The 17,565-nt window shown below is 47.3% G+C and overlaps 1 protein-coding gene across 8 annotated transcripts in view; it reads left to right on the forward strand.

Moving 5' to 3' along the window:
* Positions 1–12,881, forward strand: part of NEXMIF (neurite extension and migration factor) — a 167,828-nt gene extending 154,947 nt beyond the window's left edge. For 6 of the 8 annotated variants that reach the window (XM_065078004.1, XM_065078000.1, XM_065078008.1 and 3 more), the window contains 2 exons: positions 848–5,141; positions 5,861–12,881. In XM_065078004.1, coding sequence (XP_064934076.1) covers positions 848–5,141; positions 5,861–6,065 — 4,499 coding nt within the window. In that variant the 3' untranslated portion in view covers positions 6,066–12,881. Of the gene's footprint in view, positions 1–847 lie in introns of all 8 variants that reach the window. The other 2 variants (XR_010475729.1, XM_065078007.1) reach the window with 2 other exon arrangements.
* The last annotated feature ends 4,684 nt before the right edge of the window (positions 12,882–17,565 follow it).

The following is a 17,565-nucleotide window of genomic DNA, read 5'->3' on the forward strand; positions in this document are numbered from 1 at the left end:
CCAGGTAACGCTATGAATATGAGGAGGAAAGAACGGATGGTTTCATTTTTTTAAAGGCACTCTTGTACCTCTTTCAGCTGGCTGCATGGGGGAGAGTGTTTCCATCACCCTTCCTTGCACATCCCCACATTAATTGAATCCAGATTCCCCCTGTGCTGGGCGCTGGTGAGGCCAAACCTCGAATCCTGGGGTCGGTTTTGGGCCCCTCATGACAATAAAGCCCTTGAGGTGCTGAGCGAGTTGAAAGAAGGGAACGGAGCTGGTGAGGGGCTGGAGCACAAGTGTGATGGGAGCGGCTGAGGGACCTGGGGGGTTCAGCTGTAGAACAGGAGCTGAGGGGAGACCTTCTGATCTCTGAACTGCCTGAAAGGAGCTTGGAGCCAGGGGGGGTCGGGCTCTGCTCCCCAGGAACAAGCGCCAGGAGCAGAGGAAACGGCCTCAAGTTGTGCCAGGGGAGGCTGAGGTTGGATCTGGGGAACAATTTCTTCCCCAAAGAGCTGTGGGGCATTGGAACAGGCTGCCCAGGGCAGTGCTGGAGTCGCCATCCCTGAAGGGTTGGACAGATGGAGATGAGGTTCTTAGAGACATGGGTTAGTGCTGGTGTGAGGTTAATGGTTGGACTCAATGATCCTGAGGGTCTTTTCCAATTAAAATGCTTCTATAATTCTGTGATCCTGCTCTCACAGGAAGGACGTTTGCTGCTTCCCAAAGGAGCGGTTGGGAAAAGTCCCCACCAAACCCTGGGAAGAAGAGGAGTGGGGTAGCGAGCCTGAGCAGAACCACAAGGGTTGTAAACCCTCTCTGTTTCTCTTTCTCTTCTCCCTCCCTCTCCCTTAATCCCCACCAGAATCACACTCCCTGGACGGCGATGAGAGGCCTTGCACCACCTCTGAGGCCGCGGTCACGTTCTCAGCCTTGACGACAGCTCCGAAGGAAAACCACGGGTGCCACCGGGCACTGCCACCCCTGACTTCCAAGAAGCCCTGCTTGCTGAGCCCCCCGTCGCCGCTGAGGCTCACAGATGTACCCGAGCACGCCTCGGATGACTCCTCCGCCCACGCCATCTCCCTCACGTCCTGCGTGACAAAGGGCATGAGCTCCTGGTCACTGCCGGGTGACTGCGAGAAGGCTCCCTTCACCATGATGGAGCCCGGGGGCATGTCGGCGCTGACGGGCGACTGCTTGATGCAGCCGAGCCGGACCTGTCTGGGCTGCTTTATTGAATCAAAGGACGGCATTGATGCAGAGCCGGGAATAAGCTTGAAAGTGGGGGATATAAATAGGGATTATGACACCTGTTCGGTCTCTGATATAGGGATTCACTGCATGAGCACAGGAGAAACCATGAGATATGGGGATCAACTGCTTTCAGACCAGCTTTTAAGCTTCCCTATGCATAAATCGAGGGCAGCGGACAAAAGAGATGCAGAAAAATCTGACAGTGATTCAGAGGACCCCACTCAGAAAAATTATTATGAGGGATTACTATTAGACAAATGCAATGGTGAGGAACCTTTACTAACAAATCCCAACCAGGAATGGGGCTATTTTGAATCTTTCATTAGTGAAAGTAAAATTGAGCTGCTTGACCTCTGCTCCAAAAATGAGCTTTCTGTAAATCTGTTTTCTGAGGAAGACGTGGATAATTACATGTTTGATGATGACGATTCCACCTTGGGAAGTGATGTCTGCTCCCTGAAGATTAGATATGAATCTTTCCAGGACAACGTGCGGGAGAAGACCACCACACTACAAGAGGACACCCAGTTCAACTTCTTCCCCAGCGTGTTCGGCAACTGCACCAAAAGAGACAGCAGGAGCACCCTGAAAAGGGGCCCCAGCGGTGCTGCTGACCCTTCTCAATTCAAATCTGAAGAAGGCATCATCTGGGGGGAGGAGGAGGAGGATGGCGAGGAAGAGGACGGCGAGGAGGAGGAGAAAGCTGCCTTAAATAAATCTTGCAACAGTACAGAGATGGTGCAGTATGTGGGCTCCAAGAGGAGCCACTTCTTGGACTCGGTGAATTCCACAGAGGACTCCGGGGAGTTCAGCGACGACAGCACTTGCACAGAGTCCTCCTACGACGTGCTGAGGGATATCAAGGACTGCAGCCGGTACCTGTCCCGGGACCACTCTGGCTCCTTCATTCAGCAGAACTACGGGTTGCGGGCAAAGAGGAAAGTGCGATACAGTGACGACTACCTGTACGATGTGGACTCCATCGAGAACGAGAAGATCCTGGACAAGAAGGAGTGGCTCCCAGACGGGCCCAAGGAAGAGGATGACGACGAGTGGTGCCCAAAGAAACGGCGAAAAGTCTCTCGCAAGGAGCCCCCCGTTATCATCAAGTACATCATCATTAACAGGTTTAAAGGGGAGAAGCATATGCTGGTGAAGCTGAGCAAAGTGGATGCCAACGAGACAACTGTTACCCTAAACGAGGAGCTGCTCAGCAAATACGAGAAGCTGGCCCCACTCAAGGGCTTCTGGCAAGAGAGGCAGCAGAGCCGGCTGGATTTGCTCAGATCGTCTCTCTACCACAAGCAGAATTTCTATATTAACGGCTCAGATGTTTCGTTCCTCCCTCACCCACGGAAGCGAAAATGCAAGCTAGCAAACAGGCACCGGATTCAAAGAATTAAAGCCATCGAGCAATCAGTGAACAAGCTGGGCTCTTGCTCGTCTGATCACAAGCAGCCTTGCAGCAGTAAAGAGGACGCGGGCCTGAAAGGGCTGCCAGCGTTAGCCATCGCCACCCCCAGCTGTGCCAACGGATTACACGTAAATGACATCACAGGCATTGCCGCCGTGAAATGCAAATCGCAGGAACGGGAGCACAAGGGGACGGAGAGGAAAGTGCTCCGCAGAATCAAATTCAAAAGTGAAGCCAGGTTGAAGTGCAAGAAGATCAAAGCTGCTACCAGTGCGGCGGAGGGCTCCCCGTTGCTGGAAAACCAGGACTCTGCAGCGCGTCTGAAGGACGAAAACGTTCCTTGTGCTTCAGACAGCTCCCATCTCCCGGAGTGCCATGAGGATAAGGTTGCTAAAAATTCTCCTTTCCTACCATCCACCTCCTCTTCAGACAAGCCTCTGCCATCTGCTAATATCACCACCAATGTACCCCTGATCCCCGGAGGGTATCTGCAGACATTGTTAGATGCTTCTGATTTGTCGAGCAACACCGGTATCTCATACTTCGCCCAGCACCCCTCCGAGCAGCAGCAGCACCCGCTCCCCAGCATTGTCCCGGCGGAAAAGCCCTTCCCGGCTCTGCAGCCGGCGCAGAGCTGCGTCCTCTCCCCACCCTCCGAGTCGGAGCTGCAGCAGTCGCCTGGCCACCTGGAGATGGAGCAGAGCAGCTTCGGTAGCATGTGGCCGGCCAGCAAGGCTGCCGGTGGCAACCGCCAAGACTTCCCCGGTGACATGCGGGAGGCGGCTGGGCTGCCGAGTGAGTATGGCGGTGCCACGGCTGCAGACGGTCTCCCCGCCTCTGGATACACTCAAGTCAATCTGAATAGCAGCAAATTGCTATACCAAAAAAATTACATGCCGGATAGCCAACAAGTGCAGTCTGATGATTCTTATCAGTCATGTCATTTTAATAATGGAGAGGGGCGCTTTCATTTCCAGCGAGGTACACTAAGTACAGATGATGGCAGGCTCATTAGTTTTGATTCAGTGGGTTCATTGTCAGTTAGTTCTAGCAATTACAGTTCTTTAAGTTTAAAGTCTTGTGAAAAGGATGGCGAGGATGATATTAATGATGACTTCTTGGCCCACTGCAGTCCCAAGCTAGTGATCCAGCAGAGCATAGATGAAATCACCCCTTTGAAGGAGTCCACGGACCTTTTAGACATTTCCAACTTCACGCCTGATAAGTTCCGCCAGTCATCGCTTTCGGAGATGTCCCCTCCGGACACTCCCAACCTGTCCCCACAGATCGCTGGCTCTGACACCAAGCCCCTGGGCACCCTGAAGGGCTTTCAGGAGAACCCTCAGGCCACCCTCAACAGCTCCGAGAAGGTCAAGTGGAACTGCGGGGTCCTGCAGACCGAGGAGCAGGCAGATAATGGGTTTGCTTTAAATAATCACCAATTCCAGTTCCATATGTTCAACGATGAAGATTCTGTCAGCCTTCTCGAAAAGAGTCCATGCTTGTCAACATTTAATGAGCCATCTGGTCAAATTAGCACCAATAGCAAAGTGTCAAAATCAAAGAGGAAAAGTTCATCCAGCAAGAATGTGGGTACAAACCAAAGCTCTTCCCAGAAACCCACACGGAAAAAATCGCCCAAAACCAACAAAGGAATCGATAAGCCGCAAGGGAAAAACTCCAGGCAGGCGCCCAAATCTGCCAGGAAAGGGAAAAACGCGGTGGGAGTCAACGGCGAGAAGGCTCCCGTGGTCGGTGGCAGGGTGGTCAGCCAGTTGAGCAATGCGGTCACCGCCACCAAGGGCCTCGCCGAGAGCACCCAGCACTGCAGCCCGGCCGGGGTGAAGCTGGGCAAGCACAACGGGCTCTCCGGAGAGTGGGCGCTGGGCAAAGAGGGGGGCACGGGCTGGTCGGAAGCCAGCCTGGGCAATGCCACCAGCCTCCTGGACGACGATCAGAGGGAGTTCGAGGAACCTTCCAACATCCTGTCCAACATCGCGTCGGGAATGGCAGATGTCCAGAGGTTTATGATGGCCTCCATCGAGCCCTTGTGGGGCCCTGTTGGCCACAACAGCGTTCCAGACATATTCCGGTCACCAGAATCCAACAGCCTGAAACTGAAAACTCTTAAAATTTTGGCAGGGACGTCCCAAGAGGCGAAGAAGAAGGCGAACGGCGGCTCGCCGGGGACGGCGAAGAACCACAAGTCGAACAACAAGGGCTCGAGCAAAAACAGCAAAGCCGCAACCTGCGACCCTGGTCGCCCCAACTGCTCGACCGGGTACGCCACGGACATTCACGCTCCCTTTTTTGATAAAAACTATAGTAACCTGAGCACTTTAGGCAATAACGGACCTACCCATAAAAAACTCTACCGTCACAAATCCAGTTCAAAATCGCTGCGGGATGAGAACTGTAAAATAAAGCGAATGGACCGCGAACAGCCCCACAAGGACCCCCCCGTGACAGCTGCTTTTGAGAAACTGAGGTAATGCTGCACCAAACTGGCTGGAATGCCCCTTAACCTCCCTCCCACCTGCTAAGCCCGCTGTTCCTCAGTTTTTCCTTCCTGAAAGCAAAAGTTGCATGAGTACAAGACATTCCCCTTTTACAGTTTTGGTTGGTTTGGGGGTTGTTTTTCGGTTTGGGTTTGTCTTTTTTTTCTTTTTTGTTTTTTTTTAATGCATGAAAACACTTATAACTTGCAAGCTACCTAAAAGAATGACCGATTTTCTGGCTTGGCTGGGGTTAAAAAACTAACAAGGCTACTCTTTTCTGCTGTTTGGCTTCTTCAGTTTTTAATTATTTATTGGGGGAAAAAAAAAAAAACAAACCACACCATGATTACACAGTTTTTAATGATTTTGACAAGGAAAGACTTTTTTTTTTTTTTTTGGAACGTTTTGTAAAAAATAAACCACAAAAGAAAAAAAAAAAAAACAAAACAAACAAAAAGAGATTATGCATCCAAAAGCCAAGATCTCGAAACTTAAAGGCTCCTTACTTTGCAAATGAGAACTCGTTCCTAATTGAGCTTCACGTGGCAATTTTGAGTGCTTTCTGGCCCCCTCTGCTGTTTTATCTCCTAACCTGCATCATCTAAAGCTGCATCTTCTGTGCCCGCCTGCCTTTAGCGCGTCGCTCCGTCGTGGTGACTCCAGACGAGCTAACTAAGATGGCATCAAATGTTTGATTTTTCTCCTGCAGGGAATCAGACTTCATTCTTCTTAAAGCAGAAACAACATTTTTGGGTTTTCCTGTATTTGAAGAAGAGACTCCCTTTTCTAGAAAGACGGTTGATGTTTGTTTCTTTTCTTTTGTTCTTTATCCTTTTTCTTTCTTTTTTTGGTTGGGGTTTTTGTTTCCCATCGGTTCCTTTTCAAAATCTGCCTTGTGCTATGTTGAAATGTAAGTGCTGAAATGAAGAGTTTGAAATTGTGGGAATTTTATTCTTTGAAAGCAAACCTAATCTGGTATTCTCTGTGAAAGACTGTTTTAAAAAGTCATACTGTTGTACAGTAGTTTATGCACTATTACCCACAACAACAAAAAATTGTGCCAAACTATGAACAAGTGACTGTATTGTATATATTTTTACTTCTCTATCAACATTGGGTTGTGAGTGTTTCCTTCAGCTATGCCTTTTGGTTTGACTAGAAACATTCCAGTTGTTAAGTACTAACCACCCCCCCTTGAAAGCACCTGTAACTCACGATGAAAATGATATTGTTCACTTATACAACTTACCAAAAGTTTTATGGACATGACTAAAAGTGTGCCAAATTTACTTACCTCATTTCATGGATTCACCCTGTGGTTTAAAGCTCATAAAGGGAAAAAAAAAAAAAAGAAAAAAAAATTTAAAAAAAAAATGAAAAAATAATTAAAACAACAAAAAAAAAAAGGAACTTTGAAACCGATGCTGGGAAATGCTAATGTCCTCTCTTTGAAACCATGAGCAGAAATCTTAATGGTGTAATGTTGAGTTTCGTTATAGGAGAGAGCTGAAATGGTGGAGGAGTTGAGAAAACCACTGACGGTAAGTTTGCCAGGAACTCAAGTGTCTGCATCTAGAGACTACAGAACAGCTGCTTTTCAAGTGTCTGTTTTCTTAAAGCAAAACCTGTAGCTGAAGATCATTTGAAATGCAAAGTTACATTGCTAATTCTTTGTATCTCAGTTTTATATATTTTATAAGAACCTGGGATAAATTCTAAAATAGTTATAAAAACAGGACTAATACATTTCATACATTTCTTGCTATTTACTTTTCCTTTGAGTAGTTTCTTAAACATTTCCAATGCTGAGCCTGTCAAATTGCTCTCCTGTCATAGCTTTGGTGTTTCCTAAATGTCTAACCTTGCGATGCCAATATAGTTTGAACTTTCAAAAGCGAAGTCCTTAGTTTTAAATACAACTCTGAACCTTTTCTTTGATTCAGTTTGTAAGATAAGAAAAAACAAATAAATAAATGGAGCTATTTGTGATCTCACTGATCAGGGCCGGATCATACATGCCTGGACTTTATTAAGACAGCGCTAAGTATTGAATGCTAAATGTATTTTCTAAAGGCCTTATTTGTAACCCTACTCACCACACCCTCGCCCTCCAAGAGAATAACAAACCCAACGAATATCTATTTTCCTTGTGCAACTGAGAGCCTGTGCATTTTGCTGCTGATTTCTCATGAAACCTTGATATGCAAGAGCCCTGCTGACTGGGAGCTGTTGGGAGCAGAGGGGTATGAGGCTTGGACACGGTTATGCAATAGCAAACAGTGAGGAAGAGGAGCCTTAATAGCAGCGGGACAGATCTCGTTCTCGACGCGGTGGTGAGCACAGAGGTGGCGTTTTGCAGTGGACAGGACTAGACTCGCGTTTCCTTACGAGCAGGTTTCTTTTTACTTACACGTCAGGCAGAACAGCAGAATTGGTTTTGAGTTAGTTTAGTAAAAAAGCAGACTGAACACTTGAACTGGAGTTGCAGAGTGTCAATTTAGAATCAAAACATTCTCAGCATTTGCACATCTTCAGGTATAGCTTAGGCTCAGCTCTGCACTCCCGCAGAGAACAGCACGGTAATTGCATTGCATTTTATTTAACAGATGAAAGAAGGAACTCTGGAAAAACAGTAATTCAGAAATCCATCCTATAAGTTCATTTATTCCATGATAAAATGAAACGCTGGCATTGCCTGGAGTGAGTTGCCCGTGCGTTGCAGCAGCAGGATTGGGGTGCAGCATCCCAGCCTGGCTCTGGCTGCGGGAGGGAGATCCAGAAGATGCTCAGGGTTTATTTTGGAGAGGAGAGCTGCGCTAGGGCTCCATCCCTGGGCGTCTGGCTTGCCTGCAGCCACTGTGCTCTCCCCTGTTTCCCCAGCAGCTGTCTTTTCTGTTCGTAGGGTCATCAGATACCACAAGCTCTGGTCACTGCTGTGGTGTTGGCATACCCTATTTTTTCAGCATTCCCCACCTGTGCTGCAGGACGAGGGGCTGCTGCCTCCCTTCTTTCAGATGTGCTTCATTATGCTTAATATTATGAATATAGAACTCAAAATACCTTGTATGGAACCAGATAGCAATATTTATTGCATTTGAGAAATGTGCAATAGGGCGTAAAGATAAGGCATAAAACCTATTGACTATTTTATTATATGTTGGAAATCCATGAATACCCAGCTAGGTGTTTCAGGACAGTGTTAATCACAAATACCAGCTGCCTTGTTGCTCTCTCTTTCAGTCCTTCTGTCGCTCTGATTTTGTTGCCATCTTCTGTGGTCATCCCACATCCTCCCCAAAAATCTCTGACTGGGGAGATGTTAGAGAGCCGGATCCCTCACGGTCTGGCACTGGCCCATCTCTGTGTCTGAAAAAGTGATCTCTCTGCTGACAGACCCCAAAATTTGGAAATTGCCTTGAGCCAACTCCTCCCTTTTGATCTTCATAGAATCATAGAATGGTTTGGGTTGGAAGGGACCTTCAAATCTCATCTAGTCCAACCCCCCTGCCATGAGCAGGGACATCTTCATTCAGATCAGGTTGCTCAGAGAGTCCTGTCCAGCCTGACCTGGGATGTCTCCAGGGATGGAGCATCCAACACCTCTCTGAGCAATTTGGGCCAGTGTTTCACCACCCTCAGTGTAAAAAATTTCTTCCTTAAGTCCTTCTCTGCAGGGCTGCTCTCCATTCCTTCATCCACCAGCCTTTATTGATAGCGGAGGTTGCCCTGACCCAGGTGTAGGACCTTGCACTTGGCCTTGTTGAACGTCATGATGTTCTCATGGACCCACTTCTCGAGCTTGTCCAGGTCCCTCTGGCTGGCATCCCGTGCCTCAGATGTGTCAACTGCACCACTCAGCTTGGTGTCATCTGCAAACTTGCTGAGGGTGCACTGGATCCCACTGTCTATGTAATTGATGAAGATATTAAACAGTACTGGTCCCAGTACGGACCCCTGAGGGACAACACTTGTCACCTGTGTCCATCCAGACATTGTGCCGTTGACTGCTGCTCTCTGGATGTGACCATCCAACCAATTCCTTATCCACTGAACAGTCCATCCATCAAATCTGTATCTCACCAATTTAGAGAGAAGGATGTTGTGGGGGACCGTGTCAAAGGCTTTACAGAAGTCCAGATAAACAATATCCATAGCCCTTCCTTTGTCCACTGATGTAGTTTCTCCATTGTAGAAGGCCACTAGGTTGGTCAGGCAGGACTTGCCCTTGGTGAAGCTGTGCTGGCTGACCTGCATCACCTCCCTGTCCTCCATGTGCCTTAGCAGAGCTTCTAGGAGGATCTGTTTCATGATCTTTCCAGGCACAGGGTGAGACTGATGGGTTGACAGTTCCCAGGGTCCTCCTTTCTACCCTTTTTAAAAACAGGTGCAATGTTGCCACCAGACTTCACCAGACTGCCATGACTTCTCAGATATCATGGAGAGTGGCTTGGCAACTACATCAGCAAGTTCCCTCGGGACTCTGGGATGCATCTCATCAGGTCCCATGGACTTGTGTGTGTTCAGGTTCTGTAGGTGGTCATGAACCAGATCCTCACAATGGGAGGGACTTTGCTCCCCCAGTCCCTGTTGTGCAGTTCATTTTCCACTCAAGATGTGTGGGAAGAGAGCTTGCCTATGAAGATGGAGGCAGTAAGTACCTCGGCCTTCTCCTTGTCTCGTTACCCGTTGCTGTCAGTCTTGCTCATCAGGAGGGACATGCTTTCTTTAACCTTCCTTTTCTGGTTGACATACCTGTAGAGCCCTTCTTGTTATTCTTTGCATTTCCTTCTTGGCCTTTAGTTTGACCAGCAGGTCTTGACTCAGCCCTCCTCACCCGATTTCTTACACCTGGGGATCGAGAGCCCTTATGCTCAATGGAAAGCATCCTTAAAGATCTGCCAGCTCTGTTTTGCTCCTTATCCCTGGAGGCAGTTTCCCAGGGGGTCCTGTTGACTGATTCCATGAAGAGCTGGAATTTGGCTTTCCTAAAATTCATCCCACCTGCCTATCGCTACCTCAAGGTTGTCATCAGTCCCCACCTTTGCCTCATGCCTTGCCATACGAACTCACCTTTTCCACTTACCCTTCTTGTCAGTATTGGTGAACTCTTTGTTTTCCACAGCGCTGCTCCCAGCTGTGGGAGGACCGGGACGTTGGTCCCATCCATCCCTGCCCACCATCCACACACCTGCGGCTTCTTGCCCATCCCCACATTGGCTGCCACTCAGCTCATCCCCTTGGCCAGTCCCCACACACTTCCAGCCTCCTCTTGCATCTTCTCTTTGGGCTTCTGGCTGTTCGGGGTGACTAATCCAAGCCACGCGGAAGACGTTTATTCTGCAGCATCCCTTAAAATGTCCTTTCTGCTTTATCTCGTTTCAGTCCTACCCTAGAGGCGCCCCACCGGGTGCCCTATGAGAGGACTGGTGTCAGTGATGCTGCTCTCCTAAGCTGCTCTGTGCTGACACACCGCGGTTTGGGCAATTTATAACCAGTAGCAAAATTAGAAAGCAGAAAGCAGCTCCTTGCAAAGGTGGGTCACAAACTCTGTCCGAGAGGAGCACAACGTGGGGCAGTTCAGCGTGAACCCCTGGCTCTCAGCCCACTCTGGGCTGGGGGCAGGAGGTCCCTGCGGGCAGGGAAGCAGCAGCGCAGGTCTGCCATGGTCTGGGGAAAGCAGCCGTTTCCCAGCGGTGACTGCATCATGCAGGGGACGTCTTGCAGAAAGAAACCCTACAGCCCACCCCAATGGCCATAGTTTTGCTGGAGGTACTTGCATATAGAGGTTTTGTAAATAGAAAAATATCCATGATGGGGATTCAAGTAATTGTTTTTTTAAAAAACAAAAACTTACCAGGTTTACATCTTGCTTTTCGTTTTATAAGCCTAAGAGGGTTTTATTTAAAAAAAATGGCTCAAGAACAATGATTTACGGACCAGATCTAGGCAGGCGTTGCGGGAGGAGGAGGACGCAGGGCTGTCCCTCGCTGGCACTGCACTGTCCTGCCAAGGCCAGGTCTGAGCAGAGACAAAAAGCCAAGGCTTGCTTTTTAAATAGTCAGGATCGCTGTTATTTTCTTTTCAGCATTAAAGCTCGAATGAGCCATAACCAAAATAAAGATGTTTTAAGCATTTTCATCCTTCACCTGCTGGACCATATTCCTCTTTCCCTAAGGTCCCAATCTAGCAAAGCACTTGGGTGGGAGCTTGTCCCCCGGCTCCTGCTCACCCGGATGGCAGCCGGCCATTGGCGTTAAGTCACAAGAAAAACTCCTTTTGAAGTCAGTGTAGGTGAGAAGGGGATCAGGTGCGTGGGCTTCAGTTGGTGCAGGATTAGGCCCTCGGTCTTAACTTTCTCAACTTGGTGTGTTGGACTTTGCCTGTGCAGCTCCCGGGGGGTCCAGTGGAAGTTGCGTGGTTCAAGCCGCTGATATCTGTGTGAGAATGTGCCTCTTTATCTCTTCAGCGTGTGAAATAATGCAAAAAAAAGAAAAAAAATAAAGAAAAAAAAGAAAAAAAAAAAGAAAAATATATAAAATAAATGAAGTACAATGTCTGTGGTAGAAGCAAGGCTTTTCAAATCTGTTTCTCAGGTAAACAAGTGACACTAATGACAGTGGAGTAACAGCCATCTAAGGGAATTGGGATCTAAAGCAGGAGGATGCCCTCCATCTCGCAGGACGCTTGGGTTGCCAGACACGTTTACTGAGCCTTTGAACACTTGGTGCAAAAGGAAACGAGAAATAAAATTGGTATTCGCCACTACCCTTCGCTAGATAGACAAACGTCCATTTCAAAAGCACAAAGGGAAGACTTACCACAGAACCTAACCCACACACACCCACCCACCCACCCAGGAAAGGTACCAGTGAAACTCCTTTTGTCTCTTCACTCCCAGTGGGAAGCAGGGTAGAAATCCAAGGAGCTGCTCTGTTCTGCCGCCCCGGCCGGGGCGTTTCGACTGCTGCCTCCAGAGATGTGAATGTACTGCTCCTTGAGTTCCCTTCCATAGAACTAGAGGCACCTCGTTAGGAAGTTGCTCCTGTTTTATGGTGCTAAAGAAAACTTTTATTCCCCCCTCCCCCACCTCGAGCATTTAAGAACTATTAAATGGCCCTTTTTATGAATGTAACATATCCATTTCTGTTCCACATTTTACACTGCGATTTTAACATGTTTGGAAATGATTTGCCTTTTTTCTTTTAGAATAAGCTTTATAAATATTCTGTAGAGTCAATTGAAGTATAATTCTTAAGGATCACTCTAAGACGCCTACAAAATCTTGTATATTTTTAAGTGTGCCAATTTGTAAAATATTTTGTAAGTGTATATTTTTCTTAGAAAAGTGCTGTGAAGTGTTTGTATGTGTGAGGTTTCCCTTTTTTTGCACCTTCGGGTGTTAATAAAAGGATGTATACTTAAAAGTTTCTGGTTTTAAAAACCAAAATACAAAGAAAAAAATTAAACTTTTGTTGGGAATTTTGTAATAAAAAGAGATGTTGTGAAAGAGTGTAGTGATATTGTGTAAAGGAAACTGGAAAATTTGTGAGCGCTTTGCTGTTTTATAGATCCTCTTGTAAATTATTCTTGTAATATTTTGGGTTTTGTTGTTCTTGTTGCAAAGGTTTTAAATATTTGTGACTGACTCTGTATGGTGAAAATGTCATATTGTTAACTTGCTGAGTTTTGTTATATTGTTTATGGAATAAATAAAAAAATTTAAAATCTCATTTTAAGATCATATATGAAGAAGAAATTAAAACTGCCATTTACTGAATATTAGGAATTGTTTCTTTAAACAAATTACTACTCTAGATGAGGAGGTGGCTGCCCCCTCCACACATGCTCCCGATCACGGTTTAATTGGGCTGATGCTCGTTACCCTTAAGCCAATTAGAGGCGGAGGGGCCACTGCTGATGGGAAGAAGTGGGAGAAAGTGCTTGGTTTGCTTCTGCTTTGTAAGTACGTGGATATTGTTAATTGCAAAATGGAAATGTTCTCAAATTGATGGAGTTACTGGTTTGCCTTGCCAGGGAGGGATGGGGCAGGTGGCACAGCCGGGCTGGCCAAGGGGACAGTGGGGACCCTGGGGACAGCGGTGTCCCCAACCCCTCGGTGTCCCAGCAGTGCCTGGCAGCCCCCGGTGCAGCTTTTTTCCTGGGAAAGAGCAGGTGGGCACAGTGAGATGCTCTGCATTCTCTTGTGGAAAATGCCTTAAAAATATATTGATTTTTTTTTTTAATTATCATTCCTTTCATTAGTGCTTAACATTTATACGAACAACAAGAGAAGAATTAATCTGGTGTCGTGTTCAGCAATTGCAGTGGCTCCCAGATCCCTTGGTGAAGCGTTGGGAAATGAACACCCAAAAGCAGACCTGGCACCTCTACATGCTGCCTATGGTCATGGGCTGGTTTCACACAATCTCTGCCTCCTCAAAATTGCACCAGCCCGTTTCCCTGCTTCGCTTTGGCAACCAGAGCCAGCCATGCCAGGAGTGGCTTGATGGAAAGGCCCGTCCTAGGGGCGCACTGGGGATCCCCACGTTGGCTCCCCCACGACAGGCACCGGGTGGCCACGTGTGGATTTTCACGCACTGGGGAATGGCATGGGTTGAACTACATGTGGAAGCTGAGCTTTCGCTCTGTGTTTTCTTCCTTGGTTTTTGCTTTGATATAATCCACCTCTTGCTGCCGAGCATGCCAGGGGAAGATGTGCAATGTGCTGAAAACCTGAGAAGCTGGAGTGTGAGAGAAGCAGCGATGGGAAAAATAATCCGACCTAAACTTTGTTTAACTGCCCAGTGAGCTTCGTAAAAACCACTCCAAAAGGCTCAGAAGTGCCAGCCAGCCAGGCACTGGGCTGCATCCCAAGGGCTCGCTTTCCATAGCACATAGGGGCCATGTAGATCCAGTCTAAAGGGTCTTGCACAGAGGGACAGACACACAGACACCAGAGAGAGCGTGCAGCCTGAGCTCTGAGCGTTTCCGTTCATAGGCTGTGCTGGCACCTTTGCTGGATTCCTTACCCACATTTCCAATAGAAAAAAGGCTGGATGGGCTGCAGCACCATTTGTTCCCTCTGCTGAGCCTTTCCTGAGTGGGCAACGTCACATCTCGAGGACTCAAAACTCTTTATTTTTCCAAGCCCATGCCTATGGGCTGGTGTCTGTCTCACTAACAAAACCTGTGCCACCAGCCCCGGGGCACGCATGCCGCTGGCCCTCCTGGGTTCATTAGCAAAAATGAGTTAGAACAGGTGGGAATATTCTCATAAAATGAGCTTGTGCTGAAGCGTTTGCAGGCTGGAGGCCTCTAGAGGGTGTCAGGTAATGAGGTATTTTTCTCCATGCAAACAAAGTCGATACAAATAAAAAACCCTGGGAACTGCTTTGTGTCGGGTATTGGTAAGCGCATCTCTTAAATGTACTTCAAACTAGAAACGACAGTGTTTCTGGGCTGTTGCAGTGCTGTGACAGTGCTGCGGGCTTTGCAGTGCTCTCTGACCAGCTGCGCACAGTGTAAACGCAGCCGTCCCTGCACCGATGCCCGAACGGAGGCGGCGCCAGGATCCCATCTCAGCAAAGTCAGAGCCAAACCGCAGGCAACGCCTTGTGCCATACGCAGGCAGCATTACCCCATCTGGAGCAGGAACTGGGGTATGGTTAATAAACTCAGATATTACACATTCATTCTGTGTTAAACATGTTACATTTCCAAGCTCTGCCCACTGGAGCAATTGTTTCTCAGAAGGATTTGGAGTGCTAACACCCATATGCTACAGAGTCAGGCTTTTCTGATTTCATGATGATTTACAATTCTACAGCATCGCAGGTTTGCTGCAAATGAAATAAAAACAAAGTCTCGGGCTTTGCAAATCATGTATCCAAAATGAGAGGTTGTTTCAAGTGAGTGCACTTAAACTCCAAATCTAAAACACTGAAATAATCCTTCCCCCACCCTTCCACAATGCTAAATTCGTTAATACATATGTCGCTCATGGGTATTGGTGTGATGAACTCTGGTAGAAAAGTGTGTGAGGAAACTAATAACCTCATCTTTGGATAGCAGGCAGCAAATAAAGCCCAAAGTCCCATACTGGCCATGAGGTTTAACCAAAATACCAAATAGCTGCTCATCAGCTGGGCAGCATCTGTTCTGGACACCAAGTGATGCTGGGAGCTGAAGCAGGAATAGTGCGTGCCACGGTAATTGCAATGTATAATATTCTTTTAATACCATTTCTGGCACAAACGAGATATATTCACAGAGCCTTGCTGCTGAGTTTGACCCCTGGCCAGGTCTAGCGAAGCCCAGTCTGCAGGGAAAGGACCTGACTGTGGCCTAAGGATGTGTCTGTCTCCTTTTTGGCCCAAGACTGAGCTTGCCCAGGCTGCTCCTACCTGGCTGCTGCCAACCTGAGGCTGGGTAAGTGCCAGACTCGCCTGTGCACAAAAGACAGGGTGAGGAGATTTGGGTGATCCAGCCCCTTTTTCCTTATTCTCTGACCAACAAAAACTGCTTTTCCTCCTTTTGCTTTTCCTTTCTGCTGTCAGCTGCTGCCAGAAGAGCCCGACCTCCCCAGCTAATGTCCTGCCGTAGCTCTGACCGTCCCCAAATGTCACATCTCCTGGGACTCCTGGAGCAGATCCAGGCTGGCACTGGGGCTACTGGCAGATTTTTTGGTGGGGTGGAGGAGATCCAGGTGCACTCAAGGCATCGGGGCTCACTCTGGCCCCACTTATGAAGCAAAGCCACTCAATCCTGAGCTCAGCTTTAAACCCAACTTCACTTAGCTTTCATAGCAGCCAGCTGACAGATCCCGGCCCTGAAACGAGCCATTTCATACCAAAATCAGTCATCACCTTCACCCTGTGAGCAGATAAAGCAGTTACACTCTTCAGCTCATCCCATTCAGAAACCCTGGCAGAAAGGCCCAGCCCTAGCCCTGAAGCCATCTCCAAAGCCTGTCTCTTCTCCTGCCCCATAAACCCCCTTTTCCACCAGTGTCCTGGTGCCGGTGCTTGATATGGTGCTTTGGTTGGACTCAATGATCCTGAGAGTCTCTTCCAACTGAAATGATTCAACCATTCTATGATTGGTGCAGTAGACCAGGTTTGCCTTTTGTTTCCCGCCCTCGCACTCACCCAAAGTCAACAGAGAGAGACCAAATCTGCCCCAAATCTCGGATGTCAGCGGCACCTCCCCAGCCCACCAAGCTGTGCGAAACCCAGCCAGTCACCCAGACTGGGGCTGTCCCTTCTTACGCATCATAAAATGCCAGGTGCGAACTGCCAGAATGGGTGACATGTGGTTTAAGTTGGTAAATGCACACAGGCTCACCCCATTGAATTAGTTTTTTTTTTTTTGTGGGATTACACCTATAGCAGTTTTTGCTTTGCAAATGTATTATAGTTTGTGTTGCAGTGAAAGCCTTGGTTCAATAAAGCACTTAAACACACACTTTATCTTAAGCATGTCAGAGATTACATCCCTCTTTAGCAAAGCATTTAAGTATGTGCTTAATTTAAGGATTTAATTAAGGATTTTAATTGTAGACTTCAGTATGTGCTTACCTGTTCAGCTGAATATGGGTGAGATTACTACATGCTAAAGATTTCTACACAAAGCAAATGAGTAATTCTATATCTGAATGAAGATGCTACATTATTCTTGTACAATGCAGTTAAAATATAAGTAGGAAAAAGGCAAGAAGCAGTTAACTCAATTCCTCCAGCTGAAAGTAGCATCCACAACCAAATCTGAGTTAAAATCTAATATTATTAGTTATAACCTCTAAAGTGGCATTAAAGATCAAGAGAAAGGGACAGCTTAAAAATGAGTCTCCAGCTCATAAGCTTTAATTATGAGAAAGGAAAGATTCAGACATCCTCTCTCTCAATGGAGACAGGGACCTTGAAATGTAAATGGCCACCAAATAATGGGCTGCGAGGCCATTTCTCCAGTCATTAGGGTTGTAAGCTGATTTCCTAAGGAAAGCAAGCTTCTGCAATTGCATTGCCAGCCTGTCTTTTGGGCCATTTCCATAACTTTTGAACTCTCTGATAAATTTAATCTAATTGGGAAAAAAAAAAAATAGAAGATACCAAGCTCCAACAAGTTTAATGCAAACAAGTGACTGGTTTTCTGTTTCTCCAGAGCTCTCTCCATCCCAGTACTGGGACAGAGGTATGACGGCTGCTGATGTTTGAAGATGGATGGTGCCTACCTTGCCATGGGACTGACACTTTGCTCCTGCTTTTCTTGCACCCCTGATGTCTCATGGTGCTCTGAAGCTCAGAAGACATACAGGTCTGCAACCATATCTGAATTATTTGTGAGGATGTTTATTCTACCGCATGCCTGGAAAGTGTGTCTGATTTAAACACGCAATAGTGACACAGCTCAGAAGTA

The sequence above is a fragment of the Columba livia genome, chromosome 12, assembly GCF_036013475.1.
Source record: "Columba livia isolate bColLiv1 breed racing homer chromosome 12, bColLiv1.pat.W.v2, whole genome shotgun sequence".
Classification (NCBI taxonomy): Eukaryota; Metazoa; Chordata; class Aves; order Columbiformes; family Columbidae; genus Columba; species Columba livia.